The following is an 11,098-nucleotide window of genomic DNA, read 5'->3' on the forward strand; positions in this document are numbered from 1 at the left end:
GGGAGCGCTGCTGGCAGCCGTGGGGCCGGGAGCCGGGCTGGCTGCTGCACGCTGGCCCAGCGGGCTTGTCAGCGACTGACCTTTCTGCATTCCTGCTTATTTCCGTTTTCACCATCTCTGCTTGAGGCATCATCATTTATTTATTTAAAAGAAAACACCCCCACAACCTGCCCCCCCCCCCCCTCCCCGCCCAGCACGGCCGGGGACGGGCGTTGGGGCAGAATTCTGCATTTCAGCAGGCTGGTCGCATCCAGGCTCTCGAGCTTCTCTCTGCGGTGCTGGTGGAGGTTGTAGGAACAGCCTGGAGGTTTTCCATGCGAAGTCAGAGTGAAGGGATGCAGGGTTGTGCCTGCAGAGAGGAGGAAGAGGAGGAGAAGGAGGAAGAAGTGTGTCCCTGTGTGCTGGCAGCATCCCTGCTGCCCTTTCTGGAGAGGTCCCAGCAGCCACCATGGGTCAGCCAGCACTGGTGCCAGTTTTACCAGCTTCGATGGAGTTTTACCTGCACATCTGTCCCCACGGTTCCTCACCTCGGGGCGTTTGCCCAGGCTGTTCGGGTGGACATCCCCTTCTTTCTTGCTGGGTGGCTGCTGGATGCTTCCAGGTGAACTTTGGGTTTGAGTCGTGCCAACAAGCTATAGGAAACCTGAAGGGGAGCGCAGGTTAGGCCCAGCCCAATGACACGGGTGGGCAAAGTGATGTACGGGTCCTTCCCTAAGCCTGTCTCTGCACAGACAGTTTCCAGGTGCCCCCGTTAACTCTTTCACAGGTGGGTCAGGACTTAGCAGGGGTATTGCCAGTTCCAGGCTCAAAAGTGAGTCCTATCCTCACAGCCCAGGAGACTGCCCGGAGGGCCACGAGTCTTGTCTCCTTTTCGTTAGTGTGCGGAGTTCACGTGGACCATTTTTGGGGTTTCATCTTTCACCACTGCCATGAGAACTAGAGAGGCGCTTTGTTGTTTTTCAAGTGAAAGCCAGGATTTCCCATACTCAAGCGGCTTCAAGAGCTGGGGCTTTCAGAAGACCAGTGAGCATGAAACTTCTGATGAGCCTGCAGGAGCTGTCAATGCTATAGTGCTTGCTGGTTTGATTTCACCATCCGAGACTGCCCGTCACCTTCCCTGCCTGTAATGATCAAGTTGCAACCTCTGCAGCAGCTACAGCATTTGCTTATATTGCAAAGTAACGTTAGAAAAGGTTTAGGGTATTTGTTCATAAAAAGTTGCAGGTAGGGAAAGGCTGGTGTTTCCAGGTCCTGCTCCCCTCGTCCCCTTCACCCTTCAGAAGGACGGGGCCTGGGAGCGCTCTGGGGATGGGCTTGGGAAGCTCACCTCTTCGGGAGCAAGTAAAATAACAGTATTTGTACAGCAAGAAGTGGGCAGGAGATGGGCAGGAGCTTCAGGGCTCTGCTCTTGTGTCTGCCTAAAAACCTCAGGACATGGACCTGAGGGTCCAGGCAAACCTGCAAATATAAACTGCATTTTAGTCTTATTTGCCTTGTCCTTGAAAACCTGTTGCCTGGAGGAGAGCAGGGAGGGGAATAGCTGTTGGTTTAGTTTGTTTTCCCTGGGTGGGGAGGAGAAATACTTTGGGGGGGAGGTGCTGGACCTGAGCACGAGTGATGAGCCTGCCCTCTCTTCCCTAAGGAGGATTTAACTATGGCTGGAAGAACGCAGTGAAATGTTGCCTGTTACTACTATTAAATCTTAATTGTGGGACTGTCATTTCCTAAAGTCCAAAATATTTTGGCACTTGTCTTCATAAAGGCATATTTTTTTTGTACATATATTTTTTCTTTTATTAGCAGAAGCCATCTGCCCTGTAAACAGAGATCAGGAGAAAAAAGCCTCCCTGGCAGTTTTGCATCATGTGGGAATCCTGTGGTGCGCTGCATGGGAAAGGGCCTGCTTTCTGCCTTTTAATCTCGGCAATAGTAAACTCTAAGCAGATCAGAAGCAACTAATTTAAGATGATGAGTCTTGGCATCGCATCTGAATTGCAGAAAGGATGTGACTGTAACTCTCTGTAGAGGTGCACAACCCTGATTTAAGCAGGATGGATGCTCCTGGGAATGAGTGAGCATGGAGGGGGAGCAGAGAGATGGGGGGAGATGGGGTTCAAGGTGGAGATTTAGGCAGGCAATGGCAAAAAGCCAAAGAGAGTTTGTAGTGCCATAAAAATAAGCCGTAGTTTTGAGAGAGAGCCCAGCGAAGAGCCTGGCCTGCAAAGCGGGGCAAACTTTGGCTGCCCTTAACCAGTGCTGTTGATCAATCTCTGGTTTGGGATGCTGTTAATCCAGTAGGCTATTACTGTTTCATCTGGTTTGTTTAAAATATTACCAGTTGTTGTAGTGTCACCCGTGAGAGCGCACACATCCTGATGTCAGCCAGTGTTAGTTTAACTTCCATTTTAGAGAGTATCTCCAGCGTGGGAAGAGAACCAGAGAAGATAGGAAACCAGTTCGGTGTTGAAATTTAAGGTGTCAAGATGCGGTATACACCCCTCCTCCTCTTTTGTGGCTTTCTATTCCGTTCTTGCTTTTATTTTTAACGTCACTGGCATGTACGTGAGTGTATGTGTGAGCCACTATGTACATATTAGTAAAACTGAGCATGTGTCCACTGAAGTTCCTGGCTGTAACTTAAACATGGAATATTAGAGAATTTGTATGCCTGAGCGAAAACTTCATTATAAACAATTCATTGTAACTTAATCTGTCCCACATTTTAGCCTGAACCAGGCAGTCAGAATATAAATTTTTTTTCTTTTTCATTAAAAAGGAAGTATTTCAACTATGAAACATGGTTTCAACTATGAAACAGGTAGAACATAGTTTCTTTCATTAGAAAGGACAGCCAAATGTTGCTTGATCAAAAAAGCAAACCAGCTTTATCAGCAGAAAATCTCCAACAAACACAAATTAAAAGACTATAAGATGGCAGCAGATTTCTAGCCCTGGAAAATGCTTGTCCACATATGAGATCTGAGCCTGTTTCATGTCCAGTGTTCATGTATTACACTGAAGTGTATCTGAAGAAGAAATGGCTGGGGAGAATGAGTTTCTGGAAAGGAAAAGCCAACAATAAGCAGCCTTAATTTTTAGTAGTTACGTCTGAAGTGCCTTATTGCCTCTAGCAGGCAATTTTGCAAACTTTTCAGTAAGATGCAAATGAAACTAACTACAGAGCTTGTGTATCTGAGGAATGTCCCTGCGTGGCATTAAAAATCTGTCTGCACTCAGCTGCTTGGGTGCAGGTTTTCATTTGGCAAACACTAATTGTGAACTCGTGTCTGATCCTCAGGAGAGAAACCTGGACTGGTTCCCCCGGATGCGGGCCATGTCGCTTGTGAGCAGCGACTCGGAAGGAGAGCAGAATGAGCTGAGGAACTTGCAGGAGAAGTTGGAGTCCACCATGAAGCTTGTGACCAACCTCTCTGGCCAGCTGTCAGAGCTTAAAGATCAGGTAAGGGAGATCTGGCTGCCTACGGGCGGCCACGCACTGCTACGGGCAGGACAAAGGTCCTGCAAGCCTGTTGTACAAACTGGTGTTTTACAGCTCCATGGCTCCTGCAAACCCGGTGAAGATCTTTTGCTAAAGTAACTTGTGTTTAGGAAAGAAGCGAACAAACAAAATGTCCTTCCAGAGCCCTGTACCCCAGCTGCCCCGCCTGGCAGTGCTAACCGAACCGGTGTAGTCCAAAGTGGCCACCTCCAGAAAGGGAAAACTTGCATTAAAAAAAAAAAATCAAAGCTGAAGTTAACTTAAATCAGTCCTCGCTGGTGGAGGGAGCCTGCATGTATGTATGTATTGTTGTTGTTGTTACAGGTTTTAACCCTAAGACCTTAGCATGATCCTGTAAGTCAGAGGGTGTGATATTGATAGAAGTGCTGTGTTGCTGTGCGGACCTCAAAACCCACTGAGAAACTGGAGAAATACTTGAGTGGTTAGCTTGCTCTGGTCTCCTCTGTGCTATCACTGCGCTGCTAATGCAGATAAAATTTGGCTGCTGTCACGCTTTTAGACTGCAGCACAGACAGACATACCCACAGAAATATTTTGCATTGCAGCATGTATTGCTGCTGCTTAACATGTGAACGCTGCATAGACCTCTGAGTATTTTTTTGGTGCAGCAAGAGTTTGAGGACTTGTGTTAACTTTTGGCTCGGCTGGGGCTCGAGGGGATCGTGGGGATTGTTCCCAGCCCAAACCCAGCGATGGCTTTGTGAAAGCCACAGAGGCAGCAGGGCTTTATTTCATGTTGTCCATACGGATTACAGCCTAAGTGGAAGTAAAAGGGAAAATGCTGTTGCCTGCCCTGGTGGGAGCTGTTTGCAGCAGCAAAGTGACTAGCTGCTTATCTTTATGGATTAATAACCTGAGCCAGATGGTTCAATTAGTTAAGTTTATATAGATATCGGCACTGGATAGTAACAATTGCTGACTTGCACATGATGGTATCCCGGGGCAGTGGATGGAATTGCCCAGGGCAGAAATGGCCAACAGATTTGGTTTGTTATCTCTTCAGATGCGATCTGCTTACTGTAGCGCAGTTGGCACAACTCTCTCCAATACTAATCGGATTCCTGCTTCCCATCTCTGCTCTGGGTTGGCCGGGTTTGCCTGTAAGCTAGTTATCTTCACGGAGACATGAGTCTCTGGAAGCCAATATTGACTGAGATCCCGGCTCCCTGCCTTCCGATCACGCTCTGCATTTCTGATGGAGCTGGGCCCTTTTACCTGACACCCCACGGAGCACAAGGAAGGGATTAACGTGTAGGATTGGGAGCAGAAAACCTTGCTGCTCTTGGCTGTAATTAGTTTTCAGACACTGTGCCATGGACCCCTTTGCTCTAGCTGGTTTTGAGGATGGAGGATAGAGGCAGTTGCTCTTTTGTCTGTGCTTTAATACTTGCTGGGTAGTGGTTTTGCTATTTTGCCTGGAAACAATTATCTTGAAACATGTGTCTTACGTCTTCTTGTTGAAGGGTCTGACTCAAAGTGGTCTGCAGTCACCAGGAGTCTTTCCATCAGCCACAGCCAGCTCTGGATCAGAATGCATTTATTTCTGAAGCTTGCAGCTCTTGGCTGACCAAGCACTAAAAACCCTTCTCGCTCTTTGTGAAAATAAGAATGAAGGATTTAGCTTTTAGAGAGCTACTTGACTGTAAAAGCAAAAGAGGAAACCAGCTTCATTAATGTTGTGATAGCTTTTAGGAATTCCCCTAAGTACCATTATTGAGAGCCCTGCTTAAGTTGCAGGATGCTCCAATTATGTGACAAAACCAGTATATCCCTTCTCCTGATCAGGAACTGTCTCCAGGAAAAGGAACTAACTCAGGGAACTTGTATTTGTATTTATTTTTTTGTAATTAAATAAAGGGAAGGGAAAACCTCTCATTCATTTGCTTTTCAAGCTCGTTAGGTTTCTGGAGATTCTAATTGTTAGAAACTGAAATCCAGCATGCCTTCTTTCACAAACAAGTGCACCAAGAGCCATTAAAATCTTGATCACTTTAATTCTGTGCAAAAAGATTACAACATAATTGTCTGCAACAGCAGGGGATTAGATGTAATCACCCAGAAGCCCTTTCCAGCGCCGTCCTCCGGTGTCAGCGAGCGTGAGGCATCTCTCGCAGACGCTCGGGACGGTCCCTTCGCACCCGGGACCCCGACCTGCGTCGCCGCGAGCGCGACTCGTTGCTGGAGCTGCTGCTCAGGTTGGCTTTAGTCGAGCGGGCTGGCGCGGAGCAGAGCGGGCAGGCGCTGGCGCGTCCGCGTGTGCGGTCGGTGTCCCGCTCGTGCGCTTTGCACGTGCCCTGCTCCGTTCCCGGGGTAACTCCAAATCACACGTGACCTTTGGAGCTAGGCAGCCTGCGCCTGGGCAGTTGTATACGATTATCGGAGAGGCCAGCTTGACTCAGATGAACTTCAGGCCCCTCGGTTTTGATTTTTAATCCTGTCAGCATTACTCCGGTAGCTGACAGCTCCCCTGCAATACACGGCGCGTAGCTTTTATTGCCTTTTAGGCCCAGGTGTACAGTTGCTACAGCTGTAAAGCTTTTGCAAGAGATTTGGTCTCCAGGTAAATGTGATAGAGATTAAAGTTGCTCCGTCTTGCAGGCCTGTGCCCTCTAGACAAGCATTACTTATCTCACAGGATTAATAACGTTCTGCATTGACATTGCAATTGCATTTCTCTCTCTCTGCTTTATGCTTTATTCTTCCTTTTTTTTAAAAGGCACATCATCTACGTACACCTGCATCAGGGTGCACCATCCGTTTTTCTATACAGCATGAAAAATATGTATTACAGTCCCTTTTCATCGTTCTTTTCTCTTTCCTTTTTTTTTTTTTTTTCATGCGTCCTCTGAATCAGTTTATTTGCTGTGTGAAATCATGGCTCTTAGTTTGCTCAGTGAAACTACTTAATGTAAACAGGCATTTTAAAAATGAAATCCTGCTTGCCTCTTTGCATTTCCAACTTGTGGGTTATCTTAGAGACAGTTAAAAAAAGTCCCAGTGGTTCAGCAGGGGAGTAGCTTGTGTGTGTGTGTCTGAGACCGGAGAGCGATGGGAAGACTCCTCTCCTTCTGCTCCTGTTTGCCTGTGAAACGTTACAAGCCTTTTGTGAAAACAGACTTCCAAAAGCGTGGTACAGGGGACTGGGAGGTGTGACCTGTCCTCGTGAGGCTGCGGTCGTCTTCCCGGAAAGGTAAAATAACAGTTCTGCCTCCCTTGGGTCAGGCGATGAGCAAGGCACCAGGCTGCAGTCGAGTTTAATTATGGTTTCAAGAGGAGTTACTGTATTTCAGTCCTTTCCCTGGTGATTAAATGAGTGTAATTACACACAGCTAGCCTGAGCGAAAGCAGCGGTGTGCACAGTGCTGTACAGCCCCTGGGACATGGAGGAGCCTTTTGGAGGTTGCCCAGAACTGCCTGTTGTGACTAATTCTTTTCCCCATAATGAACTCCAGACCCGAGGTCAGCCACCAGCCGGCTGCCCCAGCATGCCAGGGTACCCCACACCAGAGACGGGAACACTATATTCCCCATCGCCAAAACTGGAGTCTTTAGACAAATACCTTCAAATGCGGGCTACAAATGGACCGAATGTGCGAGCATGCTATGTCCCTTATCCTGGAGTTACTTCCACAATCAATTATATTGGCTGACATTTGTGATTAAATATCTGAAAAATGAAAAAACTGAAGGATTGTGGGTGCAGCTGTTGCAGGAAAAGCATTGCAAGGAATTCAGTTAATTCTCATAAAGAAAAATACTCCAAATTGTATCTTATAGTTGAACGAAAGATTACTTTTTTTGGGGTGAATCAGCCTTCGGGCTAGGTTTTCCTGCGTGCGGGCGTGTTGCCGGAGGGGTCCCGCGACGCCCTGGTGAGCCGGCTGGCCTGCCCCGGCATACCCGTGCCTGTTACCGCAGCCGGGCGCGCTCAGCCCGAGGGAAGGCGCAGCAGAAGCGGGACGCGAGCGCGGGTACTCGTGCACGCCGTCGGTGCCGCCGCGGATCACGTGCAGTGGTGCGGTCGTGCGTTCGCACGTTGCTTTGAAGGGTGCGGGGGCTCTCGGTGGAGCCCAGGTGCCCGAGGAGCGGTGTCGGGCTCCCCTCGCCTCGGTGGTCCAGGGGCGAGGAGCCGTCTTGCATCCTCCTCGGCACGGCTGCTGCAAGCCGTCCCACGCGTCGGCTCCTCCGAAGCCGAGATGCGGTCGCAGAGGGAGCCGTGGGGAGCGCGTGCAGTGATCCAGCTGTTCGCTGCTGGAGACACTGCCCACGCCGGAGTTGCTCCTTACGTGGCGTGTCGGCTTATGCAAGTCGTCAGAAACCTCCTGAGGTTTCAAAAAAAAGAGAGCGGAGAATTGGATTGTGGCCATTTCTCAATATCGGTAATAACAAAAGATGATCCATTTTCAGGTCATGATTGCACTGATCAGGAGAAATGTTATTTTATCTGATGGGAAGTACTGCCAGAGATTTGGCTGTCTGGCAGTGAGGTGGTTAACGTCCTGTCCCTGCCTTGCGTCTTGGCTTTTGGCAGACGGAGAGGGATGTTGGCTCGCTCCTGATGAGAGCGGGAGCACTCGAGTCTATTCCAGCAAAGACAAGGGTATTCCCAGCCTGACTTGAGGGCTCGCCCCTTTTTTCCGCCCTCTGTGTCTGGTCTGCCTCGTACATTGGACCGGTTACAAAGAATTTCTAAGAGGGGAGGTTTCTGCGATCTGCTCTCTGCACTAATTCTCCTGGCTCTCCCAAGCTCTCTTCTTGCAAAACGGTAGTCAGCCGCACGAGCAAGTTCATGGACGTCCCTGATCAGTGCACGGGACAGGGCTGTAGTTGCTGCTTTCATCTATTAACGCTTGGCACAGCGGACAGAGGAGCGTTACTTGTAGAAAGTGGGTTTCAGAGCAAACGCTAACCAGTAAGGGCAGCGCCAGGTCCTTCAGCGAGCTGACGCACAGGAAGCGTCTAGGCCTAATGAGCAAACTTTTTAATTTTCCAGATGACGGAGCAGAGGAAGCAGAAACAGCGCATCGGTCTCCTAGGACACCCTCCGCCCATGAATGTGAACCCACAGCAACCGGCATAAGTCAGGAAGGGTCACTTGCCCCTCTCGCAACAGCACGAATAATGCTAACCCAGAGTTCAGATCCGACCACTGAGGCTGCTTCTGTGTACGTTCAGTTCATTTTGTAAATAACCTGTTTTTATACTATATGTATATGACTGCTACTATATAAAGTTTTGGGCATACGTATTGTAATTAGAACTGTTGGCACGGGACGGAGGTTAAACTTTGTGCCAAAACTATCAAAATTGCCTTTTTCTTGGAAGGACTAAAGAGAGCACCTGAATTGCACTTGAAAAGAATATTTGACTACGTGACATGTATTTTGTATTTAAAAAAAAAAATAGAATAGCTAGTATTTATGTTTTTATACAATTGTGCAATATGAATTATGCAATCACAATATATTTGTAACTCCTGAATGTCCTAAAGGGAGTGCACATCTTTGAATCTGGTGTGTTAGTACAATGTAATAAATGGTATAAAATTACAGGTGTAAATGAGGCTGCTGCAAAATTGTGTAACTGGTGATTTTTCATACCCTTGGACATTTTTGTACCATGTGTGTAAATATCTTGCAATGCCATATCTGTTGCCTCTTCCTCCCAGAGATAACGCTGGGAATCCGTGAGCTATTAAATTGGTATCAATTAAAGCAAAACATTACTCTGAAGCTTCCAAATGAGGAAAGCAGGAGGTATTTTTCAAGTGACTTCTTCAAAGTACTGAGGCTAGAAGAGCTCAGATACCAGGTTTTTTAAATGTTAAGATTTCTTAAAGGGAACTTTTTATGCAAAACGAAGTTTGGGATGAGGATGCACTGCTGGCAAGTTGGTGCAGTCTCCTACGGGCATTTCGTGCCACGACACCTAAAACCTGTCATGAGGCTGTCCAGGCTTTGCATTCTCAGTGTGTAGGATCCTTTCCTTTTATTTTTTCTTTAGAGACCTATGTGCCTGCTAAAGCTTTAGCAAACAGGCATTGCACCGACTGAAACATGACCTATCCCATTAGGACCATTAGCTGAGCACTGACGTGTGTAATGCTTCTGAGAGAGCCACTGGTTTGAGGTTGGTCTGTCCCACCCTGTCCCCTCCCTCTCGCCCTCCATTCGGTCACTGTCTTTGGTTGCTGATTCTAGAGAGTATGAAAGGAAACTTGGTTTGGTTTTTTTTTTTTCTCCAATCCATTGCATAGTTTTATACATGGACCTCATTTTACAAAAGCTAACTTCTCTGCAATACTGTCTACAAAAAAAAAAAAAAAAAAAAAAAAAAGAAAAAAAGCTACCAACAGAGCTATGAAAATTTGTAAATGCATAAATATAGGTATTTAAATAAATGATGCAAAATACTCGATGGTCAGAGGCTGCTGGTGGTTTTTCTCCCCCCTCCAAGGTGGTGCATGCTTGTGTCTGCTGTCGCGCTTGCCCACGCGCCCTGGAAAGCCGAGCCGCAGGGGCCTTGCAGGTAAGAACGGTGCTTTTCCCCCACTCAGAGCAGGAGGGGCAGAGGTTGGTCTTTTAATACCAGAGCAAGTCCTTCCTCCTCCAGCAGCAATAGGCACTGGTGCCCCAGGAACCTTGTCTGCGATCACTCCAGTTTTGGATCCTTCAGACTCTTACCACTGATATTTTAGGCTTGTCATCCTCAGACCGGAGAGTGCGAGAGTTTAAAAAAAAAACCCACTCCAGCTCCAAGTATCGTGTGCGCAGAAGCATTGCTGATTATGTGTATTTGATTAAGATGTAGCAGGAACTACCTGGTACAATTAATCATCTTTAATCTGGTAAGTGCACACAACTGTCTGAAAAGGGTGCGTCTCCCTGCCACAGGTCATCACGAAACGTCAAAGCGAGTGCATCCATGGGGAGGGAGGGAGGGAGGGCAGCCTGACCAGCAGTCTCCCAGCCAGAGATTTATTGGTGAGATTGTGACTTCTTAATCATGTGTAATTTCCATACATATCCTGGTAAATCTGTCTTCCTCCCCTCTGCAGCCCCTGGCTCCTAGCAAGGTGTATGCCGAGGGAGCATGACGGATGTGACTGCTGTCGGGGTTGTGCAATGAAGGAGCAGGATTTCATTTTCTTTGAGCAGCAGAGACATGTATCTGACTCACTTCTTCCTTGGTGCCATCCAGGGATAAGCAGACACACACAAATTTGTCAGGCTTCCCGGAGTCTGCCAGTCAGGTGAGAGGGAGGAGGCTGCAGTACAGCCTGAGAGGGCATCCGTACAAATGTGCAACATGGCTTCATCTTTACCTTAAAAAGGCAAAAATACTGGGTGCTTCAGCAAAAGCACAAACCCCGGTCTGCGCGATGATCCGTGTGAAAATCAGCTGTGTAAAATCTGGTGTTTTCATGTGTGGTTGTCCTTTGCCAGGAGATGTGAGGAGATGCAAAACGTGGTTTTGGTTTGGTTTTTTTTTTTTTCCTCCCTCTGGTACAGCTGCAGCACGGCGACTGAAGTGAAGCACAACCACTGTCCTGACAGTAGAAAAGAACTCCGGCGTGGG

At 47.8% G+C, this 11,098-nt stretch overlaps 1 protein-coding gene across 14 annotated transcripts in view; it reads left to right on the top strand.

The window, feature by feature from the left end:
• ITPR1 (inositol 1,4,5-trisphosphate receptor type 1) overlaps positions 1–9,937 on the top strand; it is a 186,622-nt gene extending 176,685 nt beyond the window's left edge. For all 14 annotated transcript variants that reach the window (XM_041118830.1, XM_030043337.1, XM_030043338.2 and 11 more), the window contains 2 exons: positions 3,299–3,460; positions 8,514–9,937. In XM_041118830.1, the coding sequence (XP_040974764.1) occupies positions 3,299–3,460; positions 8,514–8,600 (249 nt within the window). In that variant the 3' untranslated portion in view covers positions 8,601–9,937. The remainder of the gene's footprint in view (positions 1–3,298; positions 3,461–8,513) is intronic.
• Positions 9,938–11,098: the final 1,161 nt, after the last annotated feature.

This window comes from Aquila chrysaetos, chromosome 20, assembly GCF_900496995.4.
Source record: "Aquila chrysaetos chrysaetos chromosome 20, bAquChr1.4, whole genome shotgun sequence".
Lineage (NCBI taxonomy): Eukaryota > Metazoa > Chordata > Aves > Accipitriformes > Accipitridae > Aquila > Aquila chrysaetos.